This window comes from Otolemur garnettii, unplaced genomic scaffold (assembly GCF_000181295.1).
Source record: "Otolemur garnettii isolate 467f Iridium unplaced genomic scaffold, OtoGar3 scaffold00112, whole genome shotgun sequence".
NCBI lineage: Eukaryota > Metazoa > Chordata > Mammalia > Primates > Galagidae > Otolemur > Otolemur garnettii.
In genome coordinates, this window is record NW_003852507.1 from 1,647,147 (window position 1) to 1,657,008 (window position 9,862).

At 44.7% G+C, this 9,862-nt stretch overlaps 2 protein-coding genes across 6 annotated transcripts in view; both read left to right on the forward strand.

The window, feature by feature from the left end:
* KIAA0100 (KIAA0100 ortholog) overlaps positions 1–1,870 on the forward strand; it is a 37,707-nt gene extending 35,837 nt beyond the window's left edge. For all 4 annotated transcript variants that reach the window (XM_023517487.1, XM_023517488.1, XM_012809755.2 and 1 more), the window contains 3 exons: positions 107–208; positions 504–638; positions 1,060–1,870. In XM_023517487.1, the coding sequence (XP_023373255.1) occupies positions 107–208; positions 504–638; positions 1,060–1,242 (420 nt within the window). In that variant the 3' untranslated portion in view covers positions 1,243–1,870. The remainder of the gene's footprint in view (positions 1–106; positions 209–503; positions 639–1,059) is intronic.
* Positions 1,871–1,931: 61 nt separating this feature from the next.
* Positions 1,932–7,342, forward strand: LOC100945496 (uncharacterized serine/threonine-protein kinase SgK494). 2 transcript variants are annotated; one of them, XM_023517491.1, is made up of 11 exons: positions 1,932–2,240; positions 2,706–2,942; positions 3,038–3,121; positions 3,246–3,314; positions 3,711–3,780; positions 4,019–4,123; positions 4,300–4,340; positions 4,855–4,882; positions 4,989–5,252; positions 5,383–5,493; positions 5,922–7,342. In XM_023517491.1, exons 1-9 carry the CDS (start codon positions 2,166–2,168, stop codon positions 5,090–5,092), a joined length of 813 nt encoding a protein of 270 aa, XP_023373259.1. In that variant the 5' UTR covers positions 1,932–2,165; the 3' UTR covers positions 5,093–5,252; positions 5,383–5,493; positions 5,922–7,342. The 2 variants fall into 2 exon arrangements, with proteins under 2 accessions (XP_023373259.1, XP_023373258.1); XM_023517490.1 differs by having other exon boundaries at positions 1,932–2,942; positions 3,246–3,780; positions 4,989–5,078; positions 5,164–5,252.
* Positions 7,343–9,862: the final 2,520 nt, after the last annotated feature.

Here is a 9,862-nt window from a genome sequence, read left to right on the forward strand (position 1 = left end):
CCCCCTTTGAGTTTACTCTTAAGGGTAAAAGGAGAGCGAGATGTTTGGGGTCTTGAGTTTCTTCTGATGATTTCAAGGGCCCACATTCCTTTGCTTCATTTCCTAGCATCCTGTGGATGATATTGACAAGATGAAAGAGCGGGCTGCCATGAACAACTCCTTCATCTACATAAAGATTCCACAAGTTCCACTGTGTGTCAGCTACAAGGTCTGCACTTCTTCAGGACTTTCTGGGACCAGGTGGGAAGGGAACCAGATAAGATCAGGGATTATAGACAGGGAGATAGCCTGGTTTCTTGTGAAGCTGAGCTGTGGGTGATAAATCTGCTGTTCCCTCTGCTCCCCTCTGGAGTCAGCACCACATCCACACTGAGGTAAGGGGAATCAGTTATCTGTAGGTTGCTCTTGCAGGACTTGCATTCAGGTGACTGTCTTGGACTCAAAATGGTGACTGATATATTTTCCCCCCTTTTTTCCCCTCTCCCTTCCCCCTCTTTTTACAGGGAGAGAAGAACAGTGTGGATTGGGGTGACCTTAACCTGGTATTGCCCTGTCTGGAGTACCACAACAACACATGGACATGGCTAGACTTTGCCATGGCTGTCAAAAGGGACAGCCGCAAAGCCCTGGTTGCCCAGGTATCCCGCCAGGGCTCATGGCTGTTTGGTTAGCAGGGGCTAGCAAGCAGATCCTCTGTTCAAGACCCTTTCAATTTTAGGACATATAAACAAATATCCTTGGGAAAGAGCAGGTGAATGAAGTGAGCAACTTCTATCCCTGCCTTCTCCATGACTTCACCCGTATGATTTAAGTTGAATGTTTACTAAATATTTCACGTTAACCACCATTGAATTTAGGGAATTGAGGGCTGATAACCTTGAGTTTAGAGTTCTAATTAGATTGTAAGCTTCTTGAGAGCAGAGACCATTTTATAATTTAACTTGTCCATTGTGCTTTGCATGAAAGTTTAATAAATCTGTGTTAACTTGGTTCATTTTGATTTATTTTGCCTGTGCCACTAATATTTACCTTTCCTTTTACTCCTCTCCAAACTGCCAGGTAATCAAAGAGAAGCTAAGGCTGAAACCTGCAACAGGGTCTGAGGTTCGGGGAAAGCTAGAAACTAAATCAGACCTGAACATGCAACAGCAGCAAGAGGAGGAGAAAGCCCGGCTCCTCATTGGTTTAAGTGTGGGCGACAAGAACCCTGGCAAGAAATCCATCTTTGGCAGGCGCAAGTGATCTGGTGATCCCAGCAGCTGCATTACAAGATCTGACTCTGGCTCAGGCTCTAAGGACTTGTGGGGTGGGAGGGGATTCCCTTCATCTACCAGGATTTGTGGGGCTCAGAAGCCCACAGGCATTGCTCTTTAGCAGCTGGCCTGTTCCCTGCAGGTATGGTGGACAGTAATGCTGACTTCCATCTCACGCTGATCAGGCTCAGGGCCAGAAAGGCAACAAGAGAGCAAGACCCAGGGAATGGGCCCGGGGCAGGACCCTGTTCCCATGGGGTCAACCGAAAGGGTGGGGGGGATAGTTCTAATCAAGTGTGATAAATTTTTATAGACGTATAAAATATATATATATACATATATATATATTTCTAAGTGTAACTGCTCTCCCTCTGTGCCAGGAAACTGAAGGGAAGGGGCTGATCCCCTGTCCTTCTCTCCACTGCCTTGTATGAAAGAGGTATTAAGTGTTCTGGGAGGAATCAACCCCTCCCCAGTCTGTGTGCTAAGCTCACTTGGGAGGATGGCAATAGGAGCCAGGGCTGGCCATGGGTCCCCTACTCTTCCCCCTGGGGTATGCCCTGAAGAATGGCAAAATAATGATTCAAAGAGGAAAAAAAAATTTAAATTTGATGAAATTTGATGTTTCTTCTTTTTGATGTGTTGAGTGTATGTGTTCAACTGGTTTGTCCTTCCCTCCTTATCCCAAGACACAATGCGCAGGTGCTACTTTAATGAGGGTGGCCTTTTCCCTCTTCTGTCCTAAAGCTGTATCACAGAAATTTCTCAGCCCTAGTGAAATTGGCTACATGCTGATCGGTTTCTGCATACTGGAAGAGGTGGGGCTCATGTAATGCAGCATCAGGGAGAGGAACTGATTATGTAACTGGGATAGCAGATTTATCAGAAGGAGAGAGGAGGCAGAGGCTAGGGATGGGAGCATTGAGCTGTCGGCAGGGGCAGGACACCCAACAGGGGCAGCATACCCGGGTAGCTGCTCTTCACGAGGTAGGCAGTGGGGCTCTGGCAGCATATTGAGAGATGAGAGAGATACGGGCTTGAGGCCTAGGAAGTACCTGGTTAGTACTTGGCAGTGATGCTCAGTGTGGGGGTTGGGTAGGGAGGCTGTCTGGGAAAGGCTTCATAATCTAATACTGGCTTTGTAGTTCTAGTGCGTCATAGGGAAAATGTCCAGTGATTACTTTTCTAGAGGATTTGGATCGTGTCCAGGAAATCCAGGCCTTAGCACAAAGCAAGGGTTGTGGAAACTTTGGTATTCAAAAGTGTGCCTCTAGAGCAGTAGTTCTCAACCTGTGGGTCGCAACCCCTTTTTAACAATGAAAATACATTGCAGCATTAGGAAGGTTGAGAACCACTGCTCTAGAGGTTGAGGCTTGAGGTGAGGAAACGAGTGCCTGAGCAGAACTTTCGGAGCCTCAGAAGCAGGTTTAGAGTGGCTGCCTTGGTTCTCAGCAGGGTGGCAATATCCGGGGCCTCTGGAAGAGCCTCTGGTCAGGTGTGGGGACCATCAGATCAGGTCTGGAAGAGCTGTGGGAACTACAGGGGCATCAGTACGTGCACCAGGAGTCCCTACAGCCAGCCCCGCTGCTGGTAGAGAAGCCTCTATCTGAATGGCCAGTGCCTCAGTTCATCAATCTCTTTCTGCCGGAGTTTCCTGTTAGGCCCATTAGGGGGCAGCAGCAGCTGAAGGTAGGTCAATAGAATTCTTAAGAAGAGTCTCAGTCTATGGGAGAAATCTAGAAATAACCAGTTTCAATTGCCTTGTTCTCCATTTCTCTGTACAGATTTTAGGCCTTTTGGCTAAAGGCTCCTTTGGAACTGTCCTGAAGGTGTTAGATTGTGCTCAGAGAGCTGTATTTGCGGTGAAGGTAGGGACCTAAGTACTCCGCCACATTATTCTTTAGTCCTTGTTTCTAATTGTTCCAGAGAGGACAGGAATAAACAGCGCAATAGCACTAATCTCTATGAGTCATGATTCCTCTCCTTTTATAGGTAGTGCCCAAGGTAAAGGTCCTACAGAGGGACACTGTGAAACAGTGCAAAGAGGAGGTTAGCATCCAGGTATGCACAGAGTCCTGGAAAGGATTGTGGGAAGAGCTAAACCACAGGTAGAAAAAATATCTTTCTTGTCCAACTTTCCTTCTTTTCCTGGTTCTGCCTCCCATCTGTTTCACCTTAGTTTAACACCAAGGTAGATCCTGGGAAAAATAGCTATCAGCTATCAACAGTTTTTCCAGGTTCTGCCTAGGAAATCTCTTAAGCATGGCCCAGTGAGTTCATTAGTATTATGCTGGTTCGAGGACTACCAGGCATTCTGTCCCAATTATTGAGTTCCTCTGAACTAAGAGGTGAGACAGCCACTCCCTTTCTGCACAACTAGTTAAAACCTGATATATTGGCTGCCTTTATCCTCAGTGACCCTGTTCCCCCCTAACTTCGTGTTTTCTTTGTCCCTAGCGACAGATTAACCATCCTTTTGTACACAGCTTGGGGGACAGCTGGCAGGGAAAACGGCACCTCTTTATTAGTAAGTGACTGGCCTCTCTCCTCAACCCCAAGAGTCCTTATGTCATAATCCCCACCTGAGATTCATTTGTGTCTCTTGACTTATTCTCCCTTTGCTCTGTTCCCTTTCTCATGGCACCTCTGTATCCCAAAGGGAGGGGGAACAGCAGGTGGCAACAGTTTGAGCAGGAAACCCTACAATGCCTTAAGGCCAGGCATTGTAGCCCCCAAATACTGCCTAAACTTCTGTTGCTTTGCAGTGTGTAGCTATTGTAGCACAGATCTTTACTCCTTGTGGTCAGCTATTGGCTGCTTTCCTGAGGCTTCCATCCGTCTCTTTGCTGCTGAACTTGTCCTAGTACTGTGTAAGTGAAATAGTGGTAAAGGAAATGGGGAGGGAAGAATTAAGGTGGAGGGGAGGAAAGAATTCCTATTAACTCTGGAGGTAAAAGAATAGGGATAGGGATGGAGTGGGGACTATCAGGAAAACTGGAAAAGGCAGGAGAGCTTCAGCATATTCCATGCTAGCTGTCATCCACAGGTTATCTCCATGACTTGGGGATCATCCATCGAGATGTGAAGGTAAAGTGCTTTTTTCCTTTGAGAAGAGCCTTGATAAGACGTTCCACCAGGGCTCAGCGCCTGTGGCTCAAGTGGCTAAGGCACCAGCCACATACACCTAAGGTGGTGGGTTTGAATCCAGCCTGGACCCACCAAAGCAACAATGACGGCTGCAACCAAAAAATAGCCAGGTGTTGTGGCGGGCGCCTGTGGTCCCAGCTACTTGGGAGGCTGAGGCAGGAGACTCACTTGAGCCTAGGAGTTGGAGGTTGCTGTGAGCTATGATGCCACAGCACTCTACCCAGCGGGACAGCTTGAGGCTCTGTCTCAAAAAAAAAAAAAAAGAAGTCCCAACAGGTCCAAGAAGGCAGGAGGGAAGCTGAGAACAACTGGCCTTTGGCCCCCATGGGTGCCAAGGTTTTGAGCAAGGGCTCTCCAATGCTCGGTGGGGCATGTTCTTCAGCGGGGGGACATACATGATGAATGAGTTGAAAGAAAGAGGAAGAACAATAACTTTTCCCTTGTGATTTTTCAGATGGAGAATATCCTTCTGGATGAACGAGGTAAGTTTTTTTTTTTTTCTCCTTTCCTTAGCCCCAGGATGAGAGATGGGTCATGGCTGATTAAGGGGGGAACAGAGTGGTGGTGATGTCTTATCTTCTTTCATAGGCCATCTGAAACTGACAGACTTTGGTCTGTCCCGCCACCTCCCCCAGGGATCCCGAGCCTATACGATTTGTGGTACTCTTCAATACATGGGTGAGAAAGGCTAAAGCTGGTGGGTAAGCATTGGGTGGTAGGATAACCAAAGGATGTCAGTGATGAATATCTTTCAAATCTGTAGCCCCAGAGGTCCTGAGTGGAGGACCGTACAACCATGCTGCTGATTGGTGGTCCCTAGGTGTCTTGCTTTTCTCTCTGGCAACTGGAAAGGTGAGAGAATGGTAGTAGTGTTAGGCAGAGAAAAAGAGCTTGCACTGTTGTGGGAAGAAGGAAACGTTAGGAAATATTGCCTTATTCCTACTAAGCAACAACACCCATACCCCCAACATTCTTAACTCAGTTTCCAGTGGCTGAAGAGAGAGATCATGTGGCCATGTTGGCAAGTGTGACCCACTGTAGCTTTGAGATCCCATCTTCTCTTAACCTGGAGCTCTCACTCCTGCTCCGTGAGGTAAGTATGAACACTACTTTCCTTCTTGACTGCCAAAGCATTCATGCTCTCATTCCCTTCTCATTAAAGTGGTATTTCCCCCATTCCTCTGATTAATTTGGGGGAGAGGGGCTCCAATTTAACTACTTGAACTCTCTAACCAATACTTCAGATTTCATTCCTGAGTTCCTAGTTCCCCCAAATCTCCTCCCCATCCAGAACAGAAGGTCCCTTCTGAGACAGTAGACCAGCACCCTACTCTTAATCATCTGAAAACTCACAAATACAGCCCCTATCCTCAGTTTCTCCCTTGTTTACAAGACTTATCCTCTTTAGGGTTCTTTCTCTTCCCTTCCATAGCTCCATGAACTTCTTTCTCCTTTTCCATCTCCTCTGGTCAGTCCCTTCCTTGTCCTAGTCCCTCATCTTCATGCTCTATTTCCCTTCAGCTCTTGTGCCAGAACCCCCTCCACCGTCTACGTTACCTACATCACTTCCAGGTCCACCCTTTTTTTCGGGGTGTGACCTTTGACCCAGAGCTCCTACAGAAGCAGCCAGTGAACTTTGTCATGGAGACAAAAGCTACCCAGACCAGTCCACTGGAGTCTATGCCCTTCAACGACTTTGACTGTGATTTGGAGTCCTTCCTGGTCTACCCCATCCTTGCTTGAGCCTTTCTGCTGTACTGCCCCCTTATACAACCCTCCTCTAAAGTCAGCATCTCCGATCAACATCTTTTCCTTTGCTTTACTTCTCCAGCATGCTTTCATCAAACTGTCAGCTAGAGGTTCTTCCACTTTTCCATCTCTTTCTCTGCCATGTTTCCCTTCTTGATCAATAAGGACATGAGCTCTTAAGGTGCTATTGATGTGTTTAATAGGCTTGTCAGAAGCAATATGAACATTTTTCAAAGACTGGCATTTCATCCTTTAAACATGCAGCTAAAACTATGATCTGGGGGCTACAATAAATCTTATTTTTTAAAATTGAAAAGTTAATCTAATAGTCTGATGTGGGGAAGTAAATAGAAACTGAAACATTGGAAGATTGTCTCCTCTAGAGGTTATTGGAATGGCCATTCAAATCTTTTCCAAAACAAAACCTCTTCAAAAAACATATGGATTTTCTCCTAGATAGCTCAGGATTCATTTTCTGATGGTCAGACCAAGGGATTAAGATTTAAATTTAGAGATATATCTTAAGAACCTTTTCCTTCAGTAAGGAAAATCATCTGGATCTTGAATTTGTACACATTTCTGGCTTTTATGACTTCTTTTCACTTTAATGTCTCAAAATTTTAGTTTTTGGTCTGAGATTTGAGGTGAAAATATGTTTTGATCTATAGCATATTATTATTTAGTTCTATCTGATCACTCTTGCAGACCAAAGAGACTTTGTAGAGTACACTATGTACTTTATTTATTGTTTCTGGATTAACCCACATTTTCCCTGTACATAGCTGGTATTATATTGGCCTCTGCAGAATTGCTTTTCAGTAATCCATATGAAATGACCATGAAAATTAATTGTTTTGGATACTGTAAGGAGTGTTTATCATTACAGTTCATAATGTTTTATTTAATGATATATGGGAGAAATTTTCTGTGGATCCAGTTGTGCTTTTCCTGAGTTGGTGTTTGGTTTTTACCTTAAGGACATTAAATATTCAATTGACTATTTTCCTCTTTGTACTGATGATAGAACATTTAGAGCCCAATTTGTGGCCTACCTTCCAGTGTTTATGTATTTTGTGTACTTTTCATGTTCTTGGTTCCCTCTTCCTTTTTTCTTTTCTACCTTCATTTCCTTGTTCTCATTTTTCTAACTTTAATCTTTTTGTATTACTAAATTTTCTGCATCTTTATAAGCCTTTTCGGAATAAGGTTGGGATATAAATAAATAAAATAAAGTATCTTTCATTCTTTTATCTTATTTGATGGTATGAGTGTAGTCTGAGTTATTTTTTTACCAAATGACATTTTCTTGCTTTTTTTTTTTTTGAGACAGAGTCTCAAGCTATTGCCCTGGGTAGAGTGCCGTGGCATCATACCTCATAGCAACCTCCAACTCTTGGGCTCAAGCTATCCTCTTGCCTCAGTTTTTCTATTTTTAGTAGAGACTGGGTCTTGCTTTTGCTCTGGCTGGTCTCAAAACAAAATCATAAGCTCAGGCGATCCACCCACCTTGGCCTCCCTGAGTGCTGGGATTATAGGCGTGAGCCACCGCTTTATTCATTGTTTTTGATCTCCAGCCTAAGTTACTTTATTATATATTGATCTGTTCATTTTGATTTAACAAACTGGTAATCTCAGTTTCTTTATAGAGTCTGGCTACTTTATAGAGTCTTTAGACTGGGTGCAGTGGCTCATGCCTACAATCCTAGCACTTTGGGAGGCCAAGGCAGATGGTCGCCAGAGCTCAGGAGTTTGAGACTGGTCTGAGCCAGAGTGAGACCATGTCTCTACTTAACCCCCCCCCCCCCAAACACACACACAAAACTAGCCAGGTGTTGTGGTGGACATCTGTAGTCTCAGCTACCCAGGAGGCTGAGGCAGGAAGATCATCACTTGCGCCAGAGGTTTGAGGTTGCTAGCTCAGTGCCTGTAGCTCAAGTGGCTAAGGCGCCAGCCATATACACCAAAGCTGGCGGGTTTAGATCTAGCCTGGACCTGCCAAGCGACAATGACAACTACAACCAAAAAATAGCCAGGCATTGTGGTGGGCACCTGTAGTCCCAGCTACTTGGGAGGCCTGAGGCAAGAGAATCACTTAAGTCTAAGAGTTTGAGGTTGCTGTGAGCTATGATGCCATGGTACTCTACCAAGGGTGACATAATGAGTCTAAAAAAAAAAAATAACTATGCCTCCCAGAGTGCTAGGATTACAGGCGGGAGCCACGGTGCTGGCCAGGAAAAAAAAGAAAAAAGAAAGAAATATTTTCTTTGATCATTGAACTACAGAATCCTTTTAATCACAAGGATAATGCTTTATTATGGAAGAAAGCTATTCCTAGTTGAATCTTAATTAACATCAAAATTTTGATTAAGTGAAAGTAGGCATTAGACATATTTGGTGTTTTTAAAATAAAGTGATTTATAAGGCAAAAATAAATAGAGTCTTTAGTGTAGAAATTTTATCAAAGCTTTTCTTTTTAAAAATCATATTCATTGCATTATCTGCCCCTTATGGGCTGAATTGTATCCTCCCAAAAATATGTATGTTGAAGTTTTAATCCCCAGTACCTCAGAGTTTGACTGTTTTTTTTTTTTTTTTTTGTAGAGACAGAGTCTTACTTTATTGCCCTTGGTAGAGTGCCGTGGCATCACAGCTCACAGCAACCTCCAACTCTTGGGCTTACAGTTCTCTTGCCTCAGCCTCCCAGTAGCTGGGACTATAGTGCCTGCCACAATGCCTGGCTATTTTTTTGTTGCAGTTTGACCAGGGCCGGGTTGAACCTGCCACCCTCTGTATATGGGGCTGGTGCCCTACCCACTGAGCTACAGGCACTGCCCAAGTTTATGTTTATAGGTAGAGCTTTTAAAGAGGTAATTAAATTAGCATGAGGTCATATGGGTAGATCCTAATCCAATATGACTGGTGTCCTGCCATACACCAAGGGAACAGCATGTGAAGATAGGGGGAGAAGACAGCCATCTACAAGACAATGAGAGAGATCTCAGAAGAAACCAAACCTGCTTGGCACCTTAATCTCAGAGTTCAAGCCTCCAGAATTTTGAGAAAGTAAATTTCTGTCATTTGAGCCACCCAATCTGTGGTACTTTGTTATAGCAGCTCTAGCAAACTAACACAGTGCCTCTGAAGAGTTCTAACAGAATGATTTTTTTTTTTTTGAGACAGAGTCTCATTCTGTCACCCAGGCTGGAGTGCTGTTGTGTCAGCCTAGCTCATAGCAACTTCAAACTCCTGGGTTCAAACAATCCTGCCTCAGTCTCCCAGAGTGCAAGGATTATAGTTGTGAGCCACTGCACTGGATAAATTTTTTAAAAAAATATTTTGTAGAGATGGATTCTTGCTGTGTTGTCCAGGCTGCTCTTAAATTCCTGGCCTCAAGTGATTCTCCCACCTTGGCCTCCCAAAATGCTAAGATGATAGGTATGAGTCACCACACCCAGCCACGAATGATTTTTTTTTTGAGACAGATCCTCAAGCTGTCCACCTGGGTAGAGTGCTATGTCATCACAGCTCACAGCAACCTCCAACTCCTGGGCTCACGCGAGTCTCCTGCCTCAGCCTCCCAAGTAGCTGGGACCACAGGTGCCCACCACAACGCCTGGCTATTTTTTTTTTGGTTGCAGCCTTCACTGTTGTTTGGAGGGCCAGGGCTGAATTCGAACTCCTCACCTTAGGTGTATGTGGCTGGTGCCTTAGTC